Raw genomic sequence first — 27,393 nt, forward strand, 5'->3', positions numbered from 1 at the left:
GACTCTAACCCTATATGGATGGGCTGTTTCGTGTTTGCATTGGATTAAATAGCTTCTTGTGCCGGTCAATGAATATGTAATGAGTTGCAAGGAAACCCACCATGCATTTTACATTTGGAAATAGACATAAGATAAACATATACATTGGATGAGGCGCAAAATGCAAAATTTGGAGGGAAAGAAATTCAAGGCTGCAGTCTGAGTTCAGTACTAATGCTGATGATGACGTATTTCCAGATTGCCTTGGAAATATTGCTGCTGACCAGTGGATTGAATTGATAGCGGATGAGTGGGCGAGGGAGGAGGTGGGAGAAGAAAGAGCGTTCCTGCACGGCTGCTTGTTCAAGATATTTTTCCCTTCGTAGGGCCGATAAAACATTGATTGTTGCAGTTAGTTGACCCGTAAAATTCGGGGGTTACTTTCCTCCTCGGAGCTGAGCATATCATTATGCAAATAGTGACGTGACAGTGATCCCCACCAATGTGTGTGTGTGTGTCAGAGGGGTGACATTCCAACTGCCTGGCTCCTTTGGCGGGAGTTGATCTCGAGAGGGGCTGCTGAGCACATCACACACACGCACACACACTTGCACAGAGGGCCAGTGCAGGCAAGCGTGACAACAACTCTCTCAACGGGATGAAACAATTGAAATATCAAACAAGTAGAAAAGTTTTCCATGTCAAGGAGTCCTCCACGGGTTCACATTGTGAATTAAACACAGACGTAGGGGGTGGAAAAAAAAAAAGGAGAGATGATGCACTTAAAGGAGTCACATGAGGATTAAATGAGGCGTCGTTTCAATGCAAGGATTAAGACCTGACAAGTTGACGTGGTAATAAATCGAGCCAAACTGTGCGTTTTTTTTTTTACTTGTCATATGTAGTGAGAATAAAGTGTGTGTGTGTGTGTGTGTGTGTAAGGACGGGAGAGGACTTTCACTTGTTGTACTGTAATTAATAGAAATTGGAAGGCCTAATATGTGAGACAACAAATAATTCTGCCTGGCAGACAAAAGGAGTGTCAATGCGACATTATTTTTGGACGTTTCGCCTTGTTTTTAAAAGCAAGTTTTAAATAAATGTCATTTTCTCACCGGCTCCAACTGTTTTATCACATAAAAATGAAAGAGTCAAACTTTCCTATAAGGACTATTTGTTGGAGTTAGGGAAACTGCGTTTAAAACGGAACCACAGCAGCGAATAAGGTCATCATACCCGCTTTTCTATAATAGCACAAATACATTTATGGATGAAAAAGAAAATCAACTTTAAACAAGTAAAAAAAAACAAATGAAAAATGTTCAATTGATGAACCATGGCAAGATAAATTCATAACCAAAATGCAAAACTTTATTTGCATTTGAAAGTTGTTTTTAATAGTTGTTTTCAATAACCGAACCATTGTATAGTACAAATGCAAACCTTTAAAGAACTTGAAACATTTCAACTGTTAAGAAAAGATATTAAAATAAAAAAACTGACCACACGGCCCTTTCATGAAATCCAAACATGAATGCAGGTATTTTATTAAACAAATACAAAGAAGAATCGAGGATGAAAAATAATGTCTTGAGGAGAAATTGGCAAAAAAAAAATCCCCTTTTATTTCTTTGCAGGCGGTGCTTTGGATTTTCGGCAGCTCTTTCATCTCCGGTTCGATTTTGTTATTAAGAAGCACTGAGCCTTGTTTGTTCCCTCAAGGCAACAATATACAATTATGGAGAGAGGGGAAAATGAGCAGATTTCAAAAACAGAAAGACGAGCAACGTTATCTGGAAACCAAAATCATCAAATCAAATAATAAGCAAATCATTTTTTTTTTTTTGTGCTGAAACCAGGAGAGTTGGCAATCAAATTAAAAGGAAATTAGGCCTTGAAACCATCAGGCACAGTTGTCTCATTACAGCACAAAGATAATCCTCAAAAGCATTAAGCCGCACACACACACACACACACACACAAAATGGGCGTGGGGGAGAAATAGGATTTCACAGCTAAAAGTTAAACAATAGTCACCATGTGAAGTGAAGGGGGAATAAGGGGAAAGTACATATTTAAGAAAGTGTCTGAGGTATCATGAGATTTAGCATTAGCTTTGAGATTTGGCAAATGTCGCCGCCCATTAGAAGCGTCTTCCGTTAAGCCTTGAGTGGTTTATGAAACTTAAAAAAATCTTATCATGTTTATGTCACATACTCAAGATTAGGTGCGACTGAACAGCCGGTTGTCACAGCTAAGAACACAAGAAAAGGACTTTAATGGAGGGGGAAAAAAAATAGATATTCCTCTAACATCATTCAGGCTTAGAATAACAGTGAGATCTTGGATTTTCCGACATGTGTCATCTATTGAGTGTTGAGAGCTGATTTACGGCTTCTGTTCAAATGCGATATCCCTTAAATCCATTTGATGCTCGACTTTAAGTGATTTTAAAGGTGCTCGGTGAGTTGCATTTGAGGTAATCAGCGCTTTTGGTTGTATCTTTGCATCTTTCCAAACATACAAAAAGTATTTGCCCTCTTCTCAAATGTACCCACTTCAATGGTCATTTACATTTGTTTGATGAGCTTGAAATGTGGAAAGGATGAAAAGAGAGCAAATCGTTTTTCACAACACTGTCTGAAGCCAAGAACATTTCGTACAAGAAAACAGAATGTCTCAAAGTTAAACGTGAGTTTAAAAAGTTGCGTGTGGAGGTGTTCCACAAATAAATCATAAAAACAACACAACAATGGTAAACATACTTGTTACAATAACCATGAGCGAAATAAAAAAAAAAAAAAGCAAGAAAATAAAATTTCTAACAACAGGACGGTTGATGTTTGGCGTGCCACAGGGCACTGTACCCATCCCGTGTCCATTTTGGCTATAAAACCCTCGGGAAGCACAAATATTGCTTTAACAGTTACGCTCATTTAGAAAGCTAAACAAAACGTTATTGTGATGTCCAAAACACTGAATCGAACTCTCGTCTCTTACAAAAACACCAACAACAAACAAGCTCGTGTGTCAAGCTGGAAGGGAAACAAGGAGCGACACAAGGCGGTCACACAAAACGAGAAAAACATACCAAAACCTTTGCCTCCTTCATCCCCCAAACACTCCAATTTACAAATCTTGGTGTTTGCTTTTGAGTGCGCTGCTACGCGTGGTAACAGTACTGGAGGTCTCCTCTGCCTTCTCGTCCTGTTTCGTCTCCACGACCTTGCCGAAGTACCTGAAGATGGAATCGAAACTCATCCAGGAGGTCAACTCGTGGCGTTCCGTGCCTACACAAATGACACACAAAAATGCATACACAAACTTTTAAACTCAAAATCCAACTTTATGTACAATGTATATGATCTCACAAATGATGACATCATTAAAACTCACCTTTGTATCAGGGAACTACAACACAACATCGTTCGTTCCCTGATCCACACCAAAACTGGAAGGCTTTGCACTAGCTCAGTAGAAATAAATCTGATATCAAAAGAATGATGAAAGCCCCAAAAAAAATAAAAGCTCAGACTTTAAGACTCTCTATCTACTCCCTCGGCGGACTTCTCAGGCCCGACTCATGAGAGTCAGTACAGCCTCTGACCCGCTGGGCCAACGGGACAGACTTCATGTTATCCAAGCAGACAGTTGATAATCAACACCGTTGCTCGGTCTTCTTTCCATTTCAGGCCTTCCAAACAAAACCGCCGTTCTGCACAAAGGATGCACTAAGCGAAACCAGTGGAGCGGCGGGACTTCCCTCTAAAGAGTCGATTGAGGTAAAAGCGGCAACTATATGGGGTGGGCTTGTCGTCTACTCGTGCTGGGTTTCCCTATGCTCGCTTCCAGGTTAGCCGGTTCCCAAGTTGGGGTCACGCTGCATTTTGAAATCTGGTACACGCACCTCAGGTTCTTATGTTTCGTCTAAGCTAGTGATTGAGGCGACAGAGAACCTCGGTTTGGCGGCGGAGTGCCCGCCATGAGGAAATCTTGCGACGGCTACCCAACAAGTTGAAGGTGTTTTGTGACTAGACTAACAAATAGCATAAGTGTTGCTGTGTTTTGAACACAAATGGTGGAGCAAACCATGTAGATCAGTGGTTCCCAAAGTGGGCGGTACCGCCCCCCTGGGGGCGGTGGAAAGCTCTGGGGGGGCGGTGAGGAAGAAAGGGGCGGTAGGGGGGCGGTAGGGGGGCGGCAGTCGATTTGTACACAACACGCACGCCGCTCTGGCCCAGTCAGATACGACAGCATAGCTACAAAAGCAAAAGCTCAGGTTTGTAATTTCAAGCTTGTAATGTTCAGAATTTTATCTTATAATAAAAACCGCATTCTGGCGGTCAACATCATCTTGAGTTCAAGTCAACATGAAATTGGGGACTCGCCAGAACGCGCCGTGTTGTGTTGTGTTGAGCTGGTTAGGGCAATGGTCCCCAACCACCGGGCCGCGGCCCGGTACCGGTCCGTGGGTCACTTGGTACCGGGCCGCCAAGCCGCACAGAATTTTTTTTTTATCGACGATCAATTAATTCAGGTCAAGACGCTCGTCCCGGTCACGTGACATGTTTCCCCAGTCGAGCTCGCAAAGCTAATATGTGGCGACAGGCTAACTAACCAGGCTTCAATGCAGTCACCTTGCTTCTTTCCAAGCAAAGAAACCGACTGAAAATGACTGACCGCGGGGATCTACGACTTCTTCTTAGTGAGTTCCAGCCTGATGTTGAGAAGCTTATGTCCCTGCACCAAGCACATCCATCCCATTAATATTACGTGTGAGACAATGAAGGTTACTGGTTGAATGTTTATTTACAGTTCTATGTTGCTGAAACCGTTAAAACTGCTAAAAAATTAAATTTGTTTACTAAATACCAAATTGGGTTTTATTTGTGAAATACACATTTGTTTTTAACCTTTTGTCTTTTCAAATTGCAGCAAACCAAATATCAAGAAAGAGGTGTTCTTTACATATGTGCCGGGGGGGGGGTAGGAGGGGGGCGCTAGGAATTCACTGGGGAGCCAAAGGGGGCGCCAGCCTGCAAAAGTTTGGGAACCACTGATGTAGATAGACAATATACCGTAATTTTAGGACTATAAGTCGCACCGGAGTATAAGTCGCACCAGCCATAAAATGCCCCAAAAAGTGAAAAAAAAACCATATATATGTATATAATTCGCTCCAGAGTGTAAGTCGCCCCCCCCCACCCAAACTATGAAAAAAACTGCGATTTATAGTCCAAAAATTGCGGTAAGCATGTTTGATCAACGCACTGTAGTATCAAGTATAAATACATTTAAACATTAAAATAAAAGGTGAAAAAGTAATAAATGCCTTCCATTTCCATTTTGTATTTGTGTGTTTGATTTGTTCAGTAAATGTTTCAGTGCTTTATTTTTTTCATTTCGTTCAACACACATGATGCTTACTTGTAATTAATGTTTTGGCTCACAAATTTGATCAACATTTTTTTTGTATTCTTAGCTACTACATTGACAAATAAACATACAATAACCTTCAGGCTAGAAACTGAAGCTGCTTTGCGACTACCTGCGACTGAACTTGAGAAGAGTTTTTTTCTTTCGTTTTTTTTCCCCAACCTCCCAGTGGGAGATTAAATTTTTCAGAGAGCAGATATTTAGACTTTTGTGTTTACAGACATAGGAATGAGTGAACACATCCCTGGAAGTAATGCGTTTTGTGTTTAGAATCTTTTTTTTTTTTTTTTATCTGCATACTTAGACTTCTTTTTTGTCGCTACCTGTATTTGTTTGCCACGATAAGAATATTAAAATAGGCTCTCCTAATTTTCTACGGAGGATTAAAAAAGGATAAGCTCGGTATCTAAAATCACTTCACGCGGTGAGCAGAAAAATGTGGAAAACTGCAACCTTGCTTTCTTGCTTTCTCCTTCCTCCGGCGTGTAGAGGAGATTGGCTATAAAAAGATAGACTAGAAGGCCGCGGGGATACAATTAGGCGCCACCTTAAAGGCTCTCTCACCGTCGACGGGCCTCTGATGACCACTGCGCCGACCCCATGTTTATTAGATTGACCTCTGCCTGGATGCATTAACAGACACGTCGCGTACGAGTGTGTGTTTGTGTGTGTACAAGAGCCGAGAGCTCGGGCGTAAACTTTTTTTTTTTTTCTTTTTTACGGTGTTGTGTGGGTTAGGGTTCTTTGTGGATCGAAGTCAGCACCTTGGGTCGAGTCTAGCCGTCTGACAATCAGACATTCTGGACGAGAGTGGGGCGCGCCTCCGGAAAATCCGACACAACTTTCTCACACCGCTTATCTATCATTTATATCCAATTTGAGGCGAAATGTTCCTTTTTGACTTGCGCTTTGTCCGTTTTACTCCCCTGACACAAGCGATCAATGCTTCAACGTTTATCCTGAACTGGCGGTGAACTCCAAACAAACGCCGCCAAGCTTTCCATGGCGATACTGTCGGTTGGGGGTCACCAGGGGGGGCGTCGTAGATGAGCCCGTGCCCCTTTGATGACTCTTAAGCTCCGCCCCGAATTGAGGGCTGACAAACTAAATAGGCCTTTTAACAGCGTAAGCGCAACCTTCAATTAATTGGCCAAGTGTGTGCCACCTAATGGATGTTGTGATGGGATGGCTGATTTACAGGTGGAACCCCAACGGCCAGCCACTAAAGACTGAAAGGGTGGTAGCGGCGGCGGCGGCGGCGGGCGGTGAGGGATGACCTCATCCACGGCACAAATCAAATTAATATCTTTAAAAGATGTGGGGATCAATGAGGTGTCCTCCAGTTATACGCTGTGAGTGGAAAGTGACCCCATAAACAAGACAAGAGTACATTTTAGCCACGGAATGAAAATGTTTATCAAGAGATAAGTGGATGTATTTATGAGCAATTCAACTAAAACGTTGCAAAGGCAAATCTGTCATTGAAATATTTTGGGGGGGAGTTTGCATTGATGTTATGGGAAATAAAAAAATGGCTTGTGTCTTTTAAGTCCATGTCTTATGTATACCGTTTTTTTCCATGTATAATGCGCAAAATTTAACTAATTTATTGTCCTAAAATCTGGGGTGCGCATTATACATGGGTACAAAAAAAATATATATTATTTTTTTTTTTAAATCCGGATATGATACGGAGGCCGCCATTACAGATGCGCTTTCTTCTCTGCTGTTCACGTCAAACACGCTCCATACGAACACAATGCTCTGGTATCAGACGCTTGCTCGATCATCTGCTTGTTTGCTGTCACAATGTACCCTACACAAATCCGAAACATTTCTTCGCTATCGAGTTTGCTAGCGCATGCGCAGTGATACTGACCGGCAGAATAACATCCGGTTGTTCCCAAAGATCTTTTTTCTGAAATCATTTTACGTTTACGGACTTAAGTAGGAGTCAGAATTTGGGTGCGTATTATACATGGGTACAGGCTTTTTTCCAGCATCAACATGCCATTTTTAGGGTGCCTATTATACATGGGGGCGCATTATACATGGAAAAAAACGGTATATATATAAATTAAAAAAAATAAAGTATTCCAAAAATTGTAACATTTTATGTAATGCCTGCATGTTCCATAAAAGCAATAAACCTAAAATTTTGTATGTAGCGTTTTTAGTGAACTATTTCCGCCCTGCAATTGGCTGTTGACGTGCGTGCGCATGCGTGTGTGCAGGCTGTATCACTTTTGTCACAGCCACACTGCGTATCTGATCCCTGATATTTAGCCTCGTCCTCTGTCACAGCCACTGAAGACCTCTCAGGGTAATTGACTGACTGTTTGATCCCCTGTGTCTACACGGCTATACAGCCATTTGCCACTTGCAAGCATTTCCACATGCACGGCGCACGCACGCACACACCTTCCCTCCTCTCCCTACAAACGCAGTTGTTATCGTTTGTGTGCAGTGGGGAAAGGGAACAAGAGAGGAGGAGAGCGGTTAAAAAGGAAACACAGAAAGTCCTCCATAGCTATGGGCAAGGCTTTCTTCCCCGGCGCGGCAAATGCCGCACGCTGTTGCAAATGGTAATCTGCTCTGATTGTCACCAATTTCAAAACAAACGCTAGGTGACTGAAAAGCCAAAGTGACGCCCCGAGTGATACTCCGACAGAAAGCCTGAATCAAAGCGTGCCGACTATAATTAGGTTCCATCTGGGCGACATTATTTAAAGTTGCAACAGTTAATTGCTTGTATACAAATGGCCCATTTTATTTGAATCAAACTTGTTTTCTTTTTTTTTCTCTCCCCTCGGTGATTCGTAATTACACTGATGCAAAGAGGGGCCGTATCTACGGAAAACATTTATTGAGAGGACTTACTTTAGGACACGGGGAATGTAAAGTTTTTTGTCCACAAGGTGAATTACAATTCTTGAAACAATTTGATGAAAGTCAAAATAGTCGCCGGATGATTAAATAACAGTAGAAACGTGGAAAAATGGCAGATGATATTAAAAGACGCAGAAGCAAACATTTTCTCATTTCCTTTTGGATCCGAATGGCGCACAAACAAAGCATTTTCTTATCGATTTCCTAACGACGGTAACCTAAGCTTTTGTTTTATCTCGATGTGGGGCCGGCCAGCGCATTTGGGATGTAACCCAAGCCGGGCCGCTGTTTGTGCAAACTATCTGTTGCACGGATCGCTATCTATATCCTGCTTGTCAGACGCTCGGATTTCCGCCGCTGACGCTCTCTGATATTAAACGTTCTCTCGTATGTGCGGTGCGTGTTTTCGTCTTGCAGAAAGGTCAAGAATGGCCCGTGTGAGGCCCGTGTGTTGCCGCTGAAGATGAGGTCAAAGGGAGCCTGGGCAGGTGACAGTTGCTCAGTCGCGCTGTCACACAAACGCACTCCCCCTCCTCGTCTTCACTCCAAAAGCTAATTAAATCCAAATCTATGCCCCTCCCCCCGCGACACAATTTCCACTCAGGGTGAAGACATCCGCAACTGACGGGCTCTTAATCAGGATTTGTTTACGCTATACCCTGCATCTAATTTTTAATAAAAATCAACACACCGCTAAGGTTGAATACAATGAAAGACAAAAAAACAAATAGACATCTATCAAAACAGAACTTGCTGTTGCACGACGGCTCCTTCCTGTGGAATGCAAATGTTTTTTAATGCTAGTCAGTTAAGTGGGATCTGCGTCTCCCCTTTGTGGCGCTTTTAATTACTTGTCTTATTATTGTTGTTGAACAAAAACAAGGCAGAACTCATTAAACGCCCGGAGATGAGGAACGTGAAACGCTAGCTACAGGGGCCGGCGTGGCAACACGCTTGGAATTCAAAAACAGTTGAGAGAAAGCACAATGTCACTGAATTCATAAGCGGGTTTTTCATTCCATTTTCAAGAGTAATAAATATAAATACATCAAAGTTTAAACAAAAACGTTTCAGGAAAAAAATTGTCCTTGTAGGTAAAAAGCATCAAAGTAATTCACCAAAAAGTGCCGTAGTGTCATTTCTTCGTCAATCTCGTCACTAAGCTCCTTCACACCTCCTACCAAAGTTTTTTTTTTTTTTTGAATATTGATGTGAATAAGTGGCCTTGGATTTGATAAAGGACCCTCCTCGCTTTTATAGACTCAAAGCAAAGTAGCTACAAGATAACCCCAACCCAAGGACAGAGCGAGCTATTAGATAGCAGTGTGGAACTCTGGCCGCCCTCGTCTCTTGGGTAGAACACAAAAGGTTGTGCACGTTTCGGCCTTCGTAGCATGGCTCGCTGTTAATTGTTTTATTCTTCTCCACGCGGATGGGATCAGACACTTGAAAATAAAAGCAACAAGTGCTATTAGTAAAATTGAATGGCTCGCACTTAAGTGACATTTTATATGGGATGTGCTAGTCGGCACGATGAATAGTTAGCATATTGAGGTTCGAATTCCAGTTCTGACCTTGGTGTTTGGAGTTTCAATTCTGTGACATCTAACTTGAAAAGTAAATGGTGATTTAAAACAATCATCAACTAATATAAATCCGTAGATGAGAAAGAAGACAAAATACTCGCTGATTTGCATTCAGCACGGGCAAATATACCGTCATTTTCGGACTATAAGTCGCGTTTTTTTTTCATAGTTTGGGTGGGGGGGCGACTTATACTCAGGAGCGACTTATATACATATATATGTTTTTTTTCACTTTTTTGGGCATTTTATGGCTGGTGCGACTTATACTCCGGTGCGACTTATAGTCCGAAAATTACGGTAATCACAAAAGTACGGCAAACGTACGCAGGAAGTTGGATTGTTTACAACACCAAAATAATACAATTTGGAATGTGCACTGAGCAGATAAGAGACAAAAGTATGACAACTTCTCCAAACAGGATTTACGTGTGTGTGTGTGTGTGTGACGTCATGTCACCCAACAGGTATTCACGTCCGTTTTATGACGGGGAAGTGCAACGGAGACACTTTCAAAACAGGAAGCTGGTGTATGTGACACATCAAAAATAATACAATATTAATACGTGCCAATCTATACACAAATATGAATTTACAGTCCAGGAGTTTGAGACGAGAGCCCAAAAAATGACAATCCAAAAATCCAACCGTCCTCCAGTGCCTTCTGAATAAATAAAAATAATTTATTCAATGCAATCTGCTAGTTCGCCACGCAATTTTTTATTTTCTTTTGGCCTATTGAGCTTTTTAGCCAACATGCATCTCAAAAAATCAGCAAAGGAGGCCCCGGGAAAAAAAAGAAATTGGCTATTAGCAAACACATACATATATGACGCACGCATGTGCACATTCAAACATATAACATCAAAATGCACCACTCCACTTTTCCACGCTCACACAAGCGCACAACCTCAGCACCACTTCAACACAATGAGGTCCCAAACACACAGACAAGCAGACACGCATGCGGTTTCAGACTCTCCTTGGCACCTTCAGGACAAAAGGCGGGCGAAGAGGAACACACACACTTTCACACAAATATGCACCATTTGAGACGTGCACACATCATTGAGTGACAAAAGAGGCGGTGGAGGAGGAGGGGAAATGGGTGGGGGTCTACGAGAGGGCCCCCCTGCACCTGTAAGAACGGCAGGCTGCTCAGTGAATAGACAGACAGCCTTGAGAGGGAGAACCCCCACCCTGGTGCACACAGCCGCCATGGTGATCACACACACCTTGCATAGAGCCCGCTTTCAAGAGCCAGGTTAGGGAAGTTCAATACACCAATGATTGTCCTATGCAAGGTAATATTTCATACCTGAAGGTATTAACGTCAAGGAACATGCAGTCATATTTGAAAAGAATTTTTTCCCCCCTCTTAAAAAAAAAGGACCTTATTAATGTCCAACCTTGGGCTGGCCTCAGCAATTTCCATGCTGATATACACTACCGTTCAAAAGTTTGGGGTCACAAAATTGTTTGAGTGATCCCAAACTTTTGAACGGTAGTGTATATATTTATTTAGGTAATTATTTATAGATTATATATATAATCTTCTGTGTACAAAATCTTATAATATATATGTATACTTATATTCATAGATTATATATAATCTTATACAAATATAAGATATCATTTATAATATTTAATTCATAATATTTTAGTATAATAATATTTACACTACCGTTCAAAGGTTTGGGGTCACCCAAACAATTTTGTGACCCCAAACTTTTGAACGGTAGTGTACCTTCTTTGTTTTTTTTTTACACAAGATATAAAACTGTGACAAGGAAAAGATAGTCATCGCAATGACACATCGCTTGCATCACACTAAACTTTTGAGCGTGAAGAAAAACCTACCAAAGATCCATACCCCTGCGATTAACAGAGGGGGGTGGCACCAAATACGAGATGCGGATGTGACAACCCAACAACTTTAGGATTTTCACACACTGCACATTTAACACGAGAATAGACGAGGAGAGCACCACGTGAGCCTCAAGTGGCTTTTTGTCTCAAACGGGCACCCGCTATTCACATTTCCAACTACTCGGCACACGACCTTGCGATCCCGCCCGATCACCATTTACATGTGTTTATGTACGACGGGAACGAAGGCCGGGAGTCGGGGCGGTGAGCTAGAGAGAGGACAGCAGATGAAGTAGGGAGAAGAAGAGCGAGGTCAGGTGGGGGCGAGGAACGGGGGCAGGGCTGGAGATAGCAGGGAGTGGGTGTTGAGGGCGGGACAGGTCTGAAATAGATCACTTAAGGGAACAAAGTGTAATTAATGGGTCGCCGTAGATAAGAGTGCTCTGGCCCTATCGGGGGAATGTGCTAATGGAGTTGACACACACTCAACAAGATCAGTGGATGACTCCGATTTAGTGTACATGTGTGTGTGAGGGTGAATGTGGCTTGTGTGCTTTCAGGGCACACACGAGATGACGGCTGAGGTGATATAACGCAAACAGGAGTCAAACTCACGTAGATGTGCAGCGCCGAATCAAAACATGAGTGATGTTATTAGTGTTGGAGCGCCTTTGGTGGCGGGGATGTTTATGGAATGATGGAGTGGGAGGAAGCCGCAGGCTGGAGAGCGGGCGTGACCCCAAGCCTTCCAAATGGACACAAAGCTCCCTTCCAACTTCCTGTCTGCGTGTGTCCTTGCGTCAGGGGAACCCGGCTGGAGCCAAGGGGCCTGCCTACGATATGTTTCTGTGTGTGTGTGTGTGCTGGGTCGAGAGATTGGAGCCCGGGAGGTTGAGGGAAGCTTTACTGGCGCCCACGTGCCTTGGAACAGTGAGATGGCCTGTGATGGACATGGCAAGACAAGGAGGATTTCCCTTGTTTGTCTGAGAGAAGGAGTAGTTTTGTCTGACACACACACACACATGCGCTCACACACGTAGGCACGCCGAGGGAGAAGTCCGCCTTCCATGTTGTGTGGTGTGAGGAGAGAGGTCAGAAATCGGAGCGTTTTTTTTTGTACACTACTGTTCAAAAGTTTGGGGTCACAAAATTGTTTGGGTGACCCCAAACATTTGAACGGTAGTGTATATATTTATTTAGATAATTATTTATAGATTATATATATAATCTTCTGTGTAAAAAATCTTATAATATATATGTATACTAATATTCATAGATTATATATAATCTTATACAAATATAAGATATAATTTATAATATTTAATTCATAATATTTTATTATAATAACATTTACAAAAGTTTGGGGTCACCGAAACAATTTTGTGACCCCAAACTTTTGAACGGTAGTGTATGTGTGGGGAGGTTTTGTGTTTGTGTGTGCTCGAGGTCTGGAAAAGAAAAGGAAAATGTCACCTAAGAAGAATTGATGGCTTCTAAGGGTTAAAACGTTAGCCCTAGTTTGAAACCCTAACCCTAGTTTGAAACCCTAATCCTAGTATGAAACCCTAGTTTGAAACCCCAACCCTAGTTTTAAACCTTACCTTAAAACCTTAACTCTAGTTTGAAACCCTAACCCTAGTTTGAAACCTCGACCTTAGTTTTAAATCCTAGTTTGAAACCTTTGTTTGAAACCCTGACCCTAGTTTTAACATTCCGTCTGTCTTTTTGAGGAGTTTGCAAAAGTACTGCAACAATCTTAAAACACAAGGGCGCGACCTCCACATTAGAGCCGAGTTGTACCGCGCTTTCGTTGCATCTTAAATCTCACGTTGTGCTCTCGCGTATGTCACGATAAGTGATGTAAGCATCAGGGGGTTAAACGGACTCATCTCCAAAACTGTCAGGACGAAGGGAGAACAGCCTCAAAGACTCAGTGACGGACAGACGACCGCTCCCAGCATATCTCCACTTTGTCCTTGGACTGTCTGCCTAGCGCTGGAGGAGGCGAGCGCGATGGGAGCCAGCCAACGTGGAACAAGAGAGCGGCAAGTTGCGGACGAGGGAAAGGAGCGGCGGAGAGAAAAGAGGCGCCCCTTCAATGACATCCAAAGAGATAACTCTCTCTCTCTCTCCAGAGCCTCTTTTCTCTCGCTATCACTTTCCCAGGCAGTGCTCCTTCCACATAAGGCCTCGAGGGTGACTGTTTTAACTTAGCGTACGTGTGTCTCTATGAATGAATGACAGCGGTGTGTGTGTGTGTGGATACGGCGCGTGTGAAGGTGAAAAAGGCAAAGGATGTGTGAATCTCCGATGAAACGATTCAAATGAGCAAGTTATGGCTGACGTTCTTCCCTCGACTTTTAAACAAATCAAGCCCAGGCTCTAATTCAATTGAATTAAAATGGCCGCTTATGTTTAAAATGGCCGATTGAGTGGCACTGTAAACTCCAGCTCCGGATCAATTCTTGTTTTTTTTTTTTTTTCCCCTTTGTGCCTTCTACCTTTTGCCTTCTTCCTCAGCTATCTGCGATGGCAACTTGCGGGCCTCATACTGTAGTATTTGTGCACGCACCAAATTCCCACTGTGTCTCCTGGGGAAGGAAGTGCGTTTTTCTCGGCTTTGCTCTTTTATTTTTTTTTTCCTTGTACGTCGACGCGCCGGCAAAGCCGCCTCTCGCTGCACGCGGCAGGAGAGCGCGCTGCATCTCCAACCGTCTCACGAGGGAATCCACAGTATGATGTTACAATCCACTCGCATTCACAGGATGCTCCCTCCAACTCTTTTTTTTTTCTCTTTTCTACATACTCGAGCCAGCGTGCCTTTATATTTTCTTCTCTCTTGATGTTACCCCATTCTTTCATACATACTTTCTTAATCAGATTATCACACTCCCCCCGTGACACTTTTCACTTCATGTGCTCTGTCTCACTTTTTCCTCTGATATTCGATGGCAACACGCAACATTCCTCAACCTACCGTAATTTTCGGCCTATAAATCACGTATTTTTTTCATAGTTTGGGTGGGGGGGGCGACTTATACTCAGGAGCGACTTATATACATATATATGGTTTTTTTTTTTCACTTTTTTGGGCATTTTATGGTTGGTGCGACTTCTACTCGTGTGCGACGTATAGTCCGAAAATTACGGTACTCGTTTGACCAAGCCAGATTTAATTAAAAAAAACCCAATTGTTTCCAGATCTTTAAAAGGTCTCGTCCCACCGTCCGTGATTGTTTTAAAGCACCCTACGCACACAGTCGAGTTGAATCGAGAACCCGATGCCATTGTGATCAGGAGCAGTCGCAAAGCCAAGAAAGACATGACATCCCCATAAAAGCAGACCCTGGAACACAATCCCACAACGCAAATGGCAGGTACAGAACACGGAGACATACGCTGGCATGCAGCCAGGAGAGACGATTGGTAACGTATGTTTGTTTGGGTGGAATCTGAACCCGTCTGCGCCCTACAGCTAGATCCAAACAGGTGTTCCCGACACATCGACGTTTCCACACATAAAGCAAGAACAACTGGATACATGAGCTGGCTTCAGCAGCACTGTCAGACTCACAGGTGCTGTCACGCGCTGTCGGATAAAAGTGACCCTCACGTTGAGGGCCACACACCTGTGCTATGGGAGACCCTCCACGCCCCCACCCTGCATGTGGAAGGCTCTCATGAAAGCACTCTGTGACAAAGGAGGTGGGCGTTTCATTGCCACTTGCTAAAATGGCTAATGATAACATCCACCGGGTTCAGATGGACAGGATTGCGGGATAATGTCGGGCTTTGGCCATGCGTCCTGCCCTCGACCTGTGAATGCTGGCGCACCCTGCCCTGCAGCTGGCTAAATAAAGAACCCCGGGGTGGGCCGGACAGGGCGGCAGGAGAAACAGACACAGAGTCGGCATTACCCAGTTAATCTCATTAGGGAGGCAGCCCTGCCAAGCTACCGGAGGTCAGCCAGAGTACCACGTCACTCAATGCACCTTTGGCACTCAGGGTAACCCCCCGGGCAGGTTTGGGCTCAGACTTACAGTGAAGGGTGTGAGGTGGAAAGTAAAGGTTGGTGTCAGGCAGTAACGGGAACGGAGCGAGCCATGAGCTGTTAAAAACCTCAATCTCATTAATGTAAATCCTCATACAGGGGAAATGCATTAGGGAGCGTGAGAGTAAAGTGAGGCCCAGGTTCAAAACAATTATTTTGGCCAGGTCTTCAGTCATTAGCCAATGACTCATGGAAAATAGATCTGAAAATCAATTCTTCGTATTCGAATTATTGGCTGCTAGATGGACTTGGTGAGTACCATGAGGGTTGCTTGAGTGACACTTTGCTACAGGTTTCTCTCCTGGTCACCTTGTTGCTGCGTGGGGAATTTGTATTCGACATCATGGAGATTACACGGAGTGTCCGTACAATCCTCCAAAGCTTATCGAAACAGACTGAGGTCAAGTCTAGCTAAAGGTCTCCAGCGTAGCTTGAAGAGTTGCCCTTCAGATGTTTAATAAGATGCAGGGCTGACTTAACGACATCAGGGAGAAAAAACATTGTTGGAAATATTTGGACTTTTGTCATTCCAAAGTTTAAGGCGTGACAAAAGACTTGATCCGATTCTTCGAGAACTGCGCGGGCGGAAATTATGCTCAACGCATCAAAGAAAAAAAGAAACAAATCAATTCCGGGAACGCACCATATGGCTCTGTTTTGTTATTGTACGCTCCAACTGATAACATATTCAGACTTGCGATGACCTGGTAAACACTGAAAGTTAAGTTAGACTTTGTCAAAGTGCCTGAAGGCTCATTACGCAGCGGGTCTTCTTATTTAAAAGCTGATCAAGCAAACTTTCCCGTTGCCTCCATTTGAATGCTTCACCGTTGAAGAGTGGGAGTGGACTTTTTTTCCTCTCAGCGGGGATGAGACAAAGTCGAGGAAGAGAGAGGGAATGTGTTGATAATGCTGCATTGACAGAGGATTCATTTGAAGCCCGACTAAATACCTGACGGGGATTTTTTTTTTAATATGTTTTTCAATGAATATACATTAGTCAAGCTGCACTGTCCCAACTAGTTTAGTCGCTCACAGATGTCAGGATGACAAATCTGCTTGACACAGTCACAGTTGGGTTTGCTCTCCAGGTAGTGAACAGATAGGACGTCCATCAAAAAATAACAACACGCGGAAAGACATTCACTCCGATAATAAATCCCTCTTTTACACTCGCTGATATTTTACAGCGACAGGATTATTGTCTTTGTGCTGCAAGCAAGCAGCGTTAGCTAAGGTGGCTGCGTTCCAGACTGGGGATGTGAAAATAGGCAGAAAATCGAACTGTTCCATTTCAAGGAATTTTTCTTTTTTTTTTTTTACTGTTGCTAATGCGACTTAACTACCTTATTCCACAGTTGAGTGGGCTGGCACCTGCTACGAGCAACAGCTAGTTCTGTAGCTAATTTTCTGATTCAATTAGCATGCCTCAGAGCTTTCCGGGCTAATCATGAACTTCTTCACAGTTCTCTGATTAATCGCTGCCCATCTACGAGTCAATGAACATGTGAGTTTGAGCGACAAATGTGTGACTGTATTCTAAAATCTCAACATGACTGTCGTCGACAAGACTCCTACTTTCATTTGGGCGCTGGAGCTCTGATGAACTCATGAAACAGCCGAATAATTTCATAAATAATGGCAATATCAAAATCTGATAGGTTAGACAAAGACAAATAGAAAAAACAACAGTCGTAAAGTGTATGCACAAAACAGAAATCGCAAAATAAATGACAGCAAATAAGTCCACTTTTGCACAGTAATGTTGGGAAACTATACCGTTGTCAAAATCAATTGCTTGATCAAAACTAGCTTTCGTATAAATCGACCACTACTGCTAGCACTAATGCTGCACAAAGTTGTGATTCTCCTCATGATTCTACACATTGGTGCTGGCTACCAACAACGGTGGCTGGACAGGGCTGTGATATCATCGTGATTTGGCCACAATTTGCATGGTTATAATAGCTTATCGACTGGTTCGGGGCGGCTGCGCTGTAATGACTGGCCAAGCGCCGCGCACTGTTTATTTCAAGCTCGTGTAGATCCTTGGCCCGACCCCAAGCTCGTCAATACTTAATCTTGATCTCTGCCTGTCCGAAAAACTCTGTATGCTTCGTGCACTGCCTCTGGACAATCACCCGAAAAAAATAATCGCCCAAAATTTATCTTAAACAAATATCAATTCCGATTATTTTGGTAGTAATTGAAATCACGATTAATCGAATGATTATTTTTCGGTAAAAAACAAGGAAATGTTTAACTGTAAAATATATTAAGACAAATATCCTTTTTAATTAGTTAAAAAAGGTGTTCATGTATGAATTAAAGTATGTTTTCTTTGTATAAACAAACAAAATGCATTGTACATTAATGCATAGTAATAATTATTTTTACGATTATGCAAATTTTGTAATCATGCAGGGTAATAATCGATTTTAATAATTGAATTTTGATTAATTGCACCCCCTATGACAGTGCTTCTCAATTAGTTTCTGTTACGGCCCCCCTAGCAAGAAGAAAACTATTCGCGCCCCCCCCTCCCCACCGTGACTATCCTAACTTGTCTTGTAAGTCGTAAAATGTTGCACTGTCGCAAACGTCACAGAAGTAACAATGAGAGCGCCACTGCCCCCTGCTGGGAAAATGCGCAATTACACTTTATTCTAGTACTGCCAAAAAAAAAGCCTGTTCCCCAGGGTCACACGCGCCCCCCCAGGTATAGCACCGCGCCCCCCAAGGGGGGCGCGCCCCACTATTTGAGAAGCACTGCCCTATGATAAGATGTGTCTGCTCTTGCTAGTTTTGCCTTCAAGTGACTCACATCTGGCAATGATCAAAAATTCAAATAAAAGCACAAACTCAAGAATGCAGGACCCAGATTCTTAAAACAGAAGACAAAAACACAAATCTCTCCAAGTAATTCCAACAATCTCAGTCGAAAACGCCGTAATTACGTCGAGCACAAAGGCCGAAAAAGCATCAGCGGGCCATTGCTGTGACAGATCAATTCCAAAACATCTCTGTTTTCGCTCTTATGAAGCCATTTACCGAATACAAAGAGCAAGGGGGTGGATGGAGAAGAAAAGGATAAATGAAAAGGGGTGTTGCAAACAGGCCGCCAGTGGTCCTCGGCTGAGAGGTCACAATGAAGGCAGTGCGGCAATGCCCACTGTGGCCACTCAGCTGGAACTAAACGTGGACGCCGAGACGCCAACTATTGAGCCCCGTCCAAAAAACCTGCTGGGCTTTCTCTCGCTCCCCTTTCTGCTCCCGATTCAACAATAAGTGAGAACCCACCCCACCTGTACCCAAACTTTCCAGTCAATCACTCAGTTTAACATTTTCATTAAGGCCAGAACAAGGCCGGCAGGGCGGGGGGGAAAGGAGATCAAAGTGAAGGACAGTGGGGTGAACCAAATGTTATATTCCGCCACCTTTGTTAGTCGTGTGCGTTTATGTTGGACCACCATTTCTGTACACGCTCACGCACAGACACACACACCATCTGTGAACACCAACACATGACAGAGCAAATAGGATTACAGTATGGAGGATGGCAATGAGGATGATCCAAACACCATAATATCATTTCTTGGAGGCGATGGGTGGGAAGGGGGCAGGGCGGGGTAGGAAGGAGGGCGGGCAGGTGTAGGCTAAATGAGAGGTTTACTAGGAAACAGGGCGGGGGCAGACAGAGGCTTAGTTGGTGAAAAGTTCAAACCTAGAAAGCAATGATCTCATTGCGCCCTCCTTTGTCAACCGGGCTTTGTTTATACGTAAAGAAAAGATACAGAAAATAGGCCAGATGTGAAAAGGACAAATTAAATGCATCAAAGTTGGAGGGCGGAACCTCTTATTTATTTCTTCCAAACTGATATCTGATTTGCCAGACGTGATTTTTTTTAATTAAGGATCCCATAGGAAATAGTAGAAATACTCTATATTCTTCTTGTCAGGTTCTCCGTCTTATCTCGACATTGTATTTTTTTTCGTCAATGACCGACGTTTGAACTTCAGTTTTATGAGATGCTTTCTTTCTCTAAAAAATATTGGTTGATTCCCAAATTGCATGACCTCGATGAAATGAATGAAGAGCTTCCACTCTACTGTACAATACAAACAAAATCAATTCCACCCGTGATACGTCAATATTGAAGCTGTAATTTGAAATAAATAAAGATGCGTGTTTGCGCCGAGAGACTGATGAGATTTTCCGCTGGCAATTTTCATGCGTTCTAGACCAGGGACGGACGTAAACCTTTGGCCAGGGTTAAGAAAACACGTCCAATGTCAAGTGTGATTAAACCTCCTGCTTAAATCCTCGTCATTCGGAAGCAACATGTTTACATCACTTTATGATCATGTGATTTGTCAACTAATATTGAATGTATTAAAAGAGATTATGGTAGCATTAGAGGATTAGAGGTCTTTTGAGGAACCAGGAACGACACACATGGCTCCTCTATCCATCAAGATCAATCACAACAACCGTATAGGCCGTGTACCAAAAGGATTACGGTGAGGTTGGCCAAAATTCTATTCCATCGATTAGGGGGAAACTGGAAAACATCGAATCCCAAGCATGTAATGTAACATCCATGTCAGAAGACGGCTAAATCTCTTCGTTGGGTAGGGCAGGTCAGGAGTAGGACCCAGTCGGAAAATCTAACGTGAACGCATCTAAGGCGATCCGCAGGAGCCGGCCTGACATGTGACTGACTGCGACACCTCGAGTTCAAAGTTCAAAACAGATTTCAGCAAATCTAAGCATGCACGGCATGAGCTTATATTCAGTGAAGGGAGGGAGCACGGCACGGCCTCCGACCTTTACCCGTTAAGACCCTTGAAGTTTTTTACCCTGACCTAGACTTGACTCGTTCATCTGGGATGTTAGCTATACTAATTGCAGCCTGATAGGTGCCTGGTGCCAAACACAATTCATTTCCCTTCAGTTCTCCGAGACGCTGCTCCAACAACCGGTGCCAAGCTCACTTAGCATTTGTGAAGTGTTTGTAAGACAAAGCGCAAGCCACACGATTTTACCTTTCCTGGCAATTTTGTCTCTTTTATTTCACATTTGCTCGGAGGGCAGTGTAGCGGGTGAGTATCGCGAAAGGAAGTCCTTCATAGTAACCTCGCCTGAACTTGGCTTGTAAACAAGGAACAATATGCTTAGTACCGGAATTTTCGGACTATAAGTCGCACCGGAGTATAAGTCGCACCAGCCATAAAATGCCCAAAAAAGTGAAAAAAAAACATATATATGTATATAAGTCGCTCCTGAGTATAAGTCGCCCCCCCACCCAAACTATGAAAAGAAACGCGACTTATAGTCCGAAAATTACGGTAGGTGAATCAAATTGGACACATACACTTGACTTCTTTAAAAAACCAAAAGTAATTATTCACTCTATTCACGAGTCAACTTTTACTACGGAGGGCCAACTCGCATCGCCTGCCACTCGGTCCAAACTTACGTTGACCAACGTGTGAGCGCGCCCGTATCTGTAAGTGTGTCTACATGTGGAGGGCCTGTCGTTGAGCATACCCATGCGCATGCAGATATGTGCGCACATGCCGTTTGTGTGGGAGTACACGTTGACATGTGAGCTCTGCCATCGGCGACATACTGGCTGAACAACATGAAGGAGGAGGGGAAGAAGGGGGTGAGCTGCAAGATAACCAGATAGCGCACTTTGTAACCACGGCAAAACAAAAAATAAAACGAGACCTGTGTATGTGTATTTTATTTCTCTCTCTCTATATATATATACACACACTACCGTTCAAAAGTTTGGGGTCACAAAATTGTTTGGGTGACCCCAAACTTCTGAACGGGAGTGTAAATATTATTATAATAAAATATTATGAATTAAATATTATAAATTATATTTTATATTTGTATAAGATTATATATAATCTATGAATATAAGTATACATATATATATTATAAGATTTTTTACACAGAAGATTATATATATATATAATCGATAAATAATTATCTAAATAAATATATACACTACCGTTCAAAAGTTTGGGGTCACCCAAACAATTTTGTGACCCCAAACTTTTAAACGGTAGTGTATATATATTTTTTTAATTTTTTTTTTTTTAAACATTTTTTATTTACTTATTTTATTTTGTTAAATTCTTTTGGTTGCCTCATTTAGAGACTGTTCTGGCAACATTTGAGTGAGAGAAAACACGATGTTAGTGCAATATCATGAGTCATTTGTTGCAAACTACCCATCTCGAGGCAAATTGCTCAAGTGGACTATTTTCAGTGAAGTCAGCTGATAGAGGTCACAGGTCACCTCGGGCCGTCTAAAGCCGGTGACAGGTCGATGATGGTCAGAGGCATGCCGGTGGATAAACACACCGGGAGAAGGCAGAGACAAGTGTCGAGGATTAGGAGCCGTAGATTTCAGCGAGACGCCAGGGCAGCCTCGCTCATTACTCACAGTCACAACAAGCACAACAACTCTCCAAGCACTTTATAATTGCCGCTTCCAAGACCGCAAACAAGCAATGTTATTGCTTTGCCTCTCTCTACATTCGGTGGAGGGGAGGAGAAATCATCCTCTAATTGCAATGTTTTCCGAATACTAGCACGAGTTGCTTTTCGCAAGCTGTTTGTCTCCTGTCAAGGAGATGGCTGGTTAATAAAGAGTATATCTGTCAATAAGCGGCACACGGGATACGGCGAGGTCACAGCTGCTGACTCAAAACCACCGCTGAAATATATTCAAACTTTTATCAATGCATTTAAAAGTAAGATGAACTTCTCTCCGAGGAAACAATTATAATTTAAGGCTAATTAGGATGACTCGTGGATAGTCTAGTGGTAAGAGTGGTACAAATATGTTGGCACTGGCTGCATGATTTTTGTCTTGTACACTCAGAAATATGCTGACCGTATATTTTAGTACAACCTTATTTGTGAAAATGGAGAAGTTTACAGAAGCTTCTTTTAAGAGGCAATGAGGTTTTAAGCTCCAAAGACACACACACACACAAATTGACTGTTTTCCAGATGTTGCATCACAGCGAGGGATCGTCACAACAGTTGGCTGTATAATGTGTGTGTGGATGAGCTAATGAGCAGCTAATTATTGTGTAATGACCTCATAACCATACAAATGACGCTGCATTAAATTCACGTCAATTTAGCAGGCTTCTTTAAAACAAATTTGAATTTTGCAAAAAAACAATTGTTAATTGCGAGTAACACCCAAAAGCTACAGAAAGAAATATTTCCAGATTTATTTTTTTTTTGCCGCTAAGGTGGAATAGTCTGGTCTTCGGTTTTTGCTCTGCAAGATTCAAGGTAAAGAGTGACGTAGTGCCGTGGCGCCAGCAAGTTACGGGCATTAACAGTGACACTGTCGTGTCAATGGATTAGCCTCTTCTACACTAATCTATTTGATCCCATTAACTAAATTCAACTTACCTATGGGGAACACTTTACATAGGCTAAAATAGGATTATGCATATTTCACTAGTCACACCTGCATCAAATCGATTAGTCGCTCAAATATCGTTTTTTTTTATCGTAAAGGTAAACACATCGTCGAAAGGTATCCTGTACGATTATAACCATCAAAGGGTGACGATTTTAGACGCTTGAAATTTATGACTCTTAACGTTTGTTTTTTTTATCCGAATAAAATCTCCAAGAACGAGTTGCACTGTGAAACTTGTTCTCAACCTTGTTAATGAGGGCTTTGAGATTTTAGGATAAGGGTGATTTTTCAAAGTTGAATGCTCGCCGTGATTAGGATTTGCTGTGGCCCACTGGGGGTTTATTGGATTAATTTCACCCCGTGGATTGAACTTTAAAACAGTCTTAAGTCAACCGAATTGACGATGTAATTATGACAGTTCTTGACTGACTGCACATCCATATACAGACAAAGACATTCGGAGAAGATACGAGCAAGACAAACAGATTTCCCCACATTCATCTTTACTCCAATGTGTTGGAAGGTTTGCGTTTTCCTCTCGTGAGTGGTTTGCCGCATGTTTAGGTCAGGGCTAAAGGCTGGACGGATTACGGCCTATATCAACTCAATGAGAAGAGGCCATATGGGCAAATGAGATCCATGTCCGTGAAGCACTAATCTGGGGATGCCCTCTGTGTGACCAGGGATGGACACTACTCGGAGCAGCTAAGAGGCTTGGGGATTTGTGACCTGCTTTACTGTATCCAGTATGCTAGCTTCCCCACCTGACCTTAGCTTCCCCGAGAAGACCTTAGAGAAGAAAGAGCATCGGAAATAAATGAAGTCCTGTGCGACTATGACAAATGGTTCAATTATATTTCCTGAACTACGTGGGAATACGGTGAATTGAGTAAACAATTGGCTCTTTGGCGGAAAACCGAAGTAGTAACAGAATATAGAAGAGAGGGAAGAAAACGATGGAGAAGGGTTAATTACTAGAGATTGCGCCCCAGCCATTGGTGGAGGGGAGGCTACTCGAAGGACGAATGGACAAATCTTAAGGAGCTAATAAAAGTGAATACAGAACAGTCCTCAGGGGCAAATCTGGCACTAAGATGATAATGAGATTATAAGACCTCACGATATTGCGGCAAATTGTATAAGTGTTTCATTGAACCTTGTTGAACTTTCATTTAGGCACAGCAGGCATTTTCCTATTTGCTAGCCCCACTGCTTTCTTTAGCCCCTGCTAAATGACGCTTACGGTAAAAGAAAGAACCTCCTGGATAATTTATGGAATGCAGAGTTGAAATAAGAGCCCAGATTGAGCTTTGCAGACATCCTCGTATTTAGCGTAATCACAACAGACGATGCTCTTGTACTGCCATGTCCTTCTTACGGCCACGTGCAACATAAAGCTAGGACACGTACAATCACTGAATATATGGCCAACCTTGTGATAGCTCGTGTGCCTCTGATGAGATTTATTTTTTGAGTACTTTGATGGAGGTTAAGGCATAACTCACAAAGAAAAAACCCCGAAGTGCACTCGACATAATATATGACATTGTAAGCGTGCTTTATCTATTCAGAAAATAGGTGACATATAGATCTCTTAGGGGAGATTAGAAAACCGCATGAATTGAAAATGAATTTCGAATCCAGCCTCGAAACGCCTGAGCAATAATTAACTCGACATATCGATCACCTTCTTCTTCCTCGTTTGTCTGCTAAGACAAATAAATGGCAGCACCTTTGTCTCGGACCATGTAGCGAGGGCTCGTCTATTGACCGTGGTGGCATATCTTTGATAATCCTGATGATACGGGTGGGCCGCGTATCAAAGCCCTCGACTTGATCAATAAACAGGGACAGTTGGCTAGAATGGATTCAAAGAAAGAGGACAAGTGTTTGATTCAAAGGAAACGCTCCCATGAGAAAGGCAACATACATGATGGATCAGATTGCCGCGTCACCACGGACGGAACAAGAGCCTGACCTGAAAATGGACACGGTGCATCTCCGAAACTATTGCGTCATCCTAAATCGAACCCGTCTCAGTGAATCGGAGCCAAAGTACGGTTCACCAGAGTTTACCTGTCTATTTCCTGCCGGACACGGCAACGTGTCGCGGTTTTGCCCGACAAAAACACTGAAAGGCATTTGTAAAAATATGAGATGGCCTACCAAGGGCATTGAGCGGATTTCCACATTAGCAAGCTGAAAAAACACAGATGTTGAAGGTGGATGGGGTTAATTTGAGTGAGCTTGAGTTTCCTCTTGGAGTCAGTCATCACGCAAACATCACTCGCTGTGTGTGTGCTTGTATGGAAGGGATGCCGACAGCGAAAAGATGTTTCACGGTCAATAGTGCATGGATCAGGGAGGTGAGGGTTAGCGTCAAGTGCAACACAGACTCACGGTATTTGTGTGTATAGAGTAGCGGTTCCCAGTTTTAGTCAAGTGGCCCGAATCAGGTAACCACTCAGTTTTAATATATATTTTTTTTGTTGTATCGGAGATATAGGAAAGAAATCTGAAACCATGTCCTGTTAAAAAAATAGCTTTCCAAGGCTCATTTAGTTGAATTACTGCCTTGTGTTAGGTTGCCTGTAACGGCACATATTTGCTAATTACAAAACAGGTAAGATATTAACTTACTTTTGTTAGCCATTAATCAGTGTTTACCTACAGAGAGCTAAGCCTTTGTAAATGATAATCGGCTTGGACAATGAGTAATCACCTGACACAGGAAGTGTGTTGTGAATGGATCGGCATATATATAAATACATTACATAGTATATATATCGGTATTCATCCATCTAGCCACACTTAGCGTATATCATCGCCAACGTCCCCCCCGCCCCCTTCCCTTTGCATGCCTGGATCTCTTTCCTGTCTCAAAAGGACAGTTCTGGAGGAGCTTACCTCACGCCATCCCATTTTCCAACTGATTTTAATGTCAGCTTAGCAGCAAGGATAGTAATACCATTTCATTTGCATGACGGAAATATGCAAACATTTCGGTCGGGCGATCTCCTCGAGACAACTTAATGGGGAGCAAATTGCTTTGCGATTCAGAAAAAAATGATAATGAACTGGGAATACTTTTATTTCAGAATGAGGAAGTCTGCTCCAGGTTTTAATGGTTAGACATGCTGCAGTTGGAAATGCTTCAGCCGTCCCTCTCCAGGAAATCCTAAGCACTGCCACATCAGGGGAGCAACACAATAGACAAACTCCGTTCCCTTGAGCGAAAAGTCTTGAAGCATGGAGAACACAGTTATCATATCATCGGTGCTGCACAGGATGGATGTGGAGGAGGGGAGATGTATGGCATAAGAAGCCAGCGAGGAAGAGAAGAACCGATGCAGAAGCACCAAAGACTTGTCTAAGCAATCCTACCGCCGTAGGATTTAAAAAAAAAAAAGTTTGGCATTAAATCCCGACCAAACCGCCCTACTTTCTAGACGCGGCCGCGTCTTATGACATTTCTACTTTTTAACATTGATTTTGTTTTTGTAAAGCTGGTTTTATGGTGTCATGCGATTATTTCGAGAGCATACAACTTTTGCCAACCGACTGCTAGTGGGGACAGGTGGATGTGTGTGCCAGTAGCGATTGAGTGCCGTTTTCGGTCGCTAAGAAACTATATTTCGCAAACGGTGACAACCCCCACCTCTTCCACGCATGCTCTTTGCATAGCAACCCCAACTGGACAATTCACGGCAGCCGACGAGGTGACGGCGCGTTTGTTGATTGAAGTGCCGGGCCACGGCCGTCCTGACAGCCTTCCCTCAACCTCGTCACCTTTGCCGCTCTACCGCGACTCTCGCTACAATTGCCGCCGCCTGCGAACCTGCCGGGCTGCCAAGGACACAAAGACCACCGAGTCAACCTTTGACATCCCAAGCTGCTAGCAAAAGACCAGAGACAAGCTGAGTTGGCAGCTTTGTTAACAGGCCTGAGCCGGGATTCCTTTCAGCTCGCTTAAAGTCAATAGAGCTCGAGTCAATAGCGTACACATACAGATGGCCGTGGTGTCAAATGGTTTAGACCGTACCGCCGTTCATGCCATGTTTGGAAAAGTGGGGGCCGGCGTATATGGACTCCGAAGGCGGCTGCTCTTTCAAGACGCATT

The 27,393-nt window shown here is 43.0% G+C and overlaps 1 protein-coding gene across 2 annotated transcripts in view; it reads right to left on the minus strand.

Moving 5' to 3' along the window:
- Window positions 1-1,324: 1,324 nt before the first annotated feature.
- Window positions 1,325-27,393, minus strand: part of arb2a (ARB2 cotranscriptional regulator A) — a 101,863-nt gene continuing 75,794 nt past the window's right edge. For both annotated transcript variants that reach the window (XM_061277757.1, XM_061277756.1), the window contains one exon: window positions 1,325-3,269. In XM_061277757.1, coding sequence (XP_061133741.1) covers window positions 3,109-3,269 — 161 coding nt within the window. In that variant the 3' untranslated portion in view covers window positions 1,325-3,108. The remainder of the gene's footprint in view (window positions 3,270-27,393) is intronic.

This window comes from Syngnathus typhle, linkage group LG5, assembly GCF_033458585.1.
Source record: "Syngnathus typhle isolate RoL2023-S1 ecotype Sweden linkage group LG5, RoL_Styp_1.0, whole genome shotgun sequence".
Lineage (NCBI taxonomy): Eukaryota > Metazoa > Chordata > Actinopteri > Syngnathiformes > Syngnathidae > Syngnathus > Syngnathus typhle.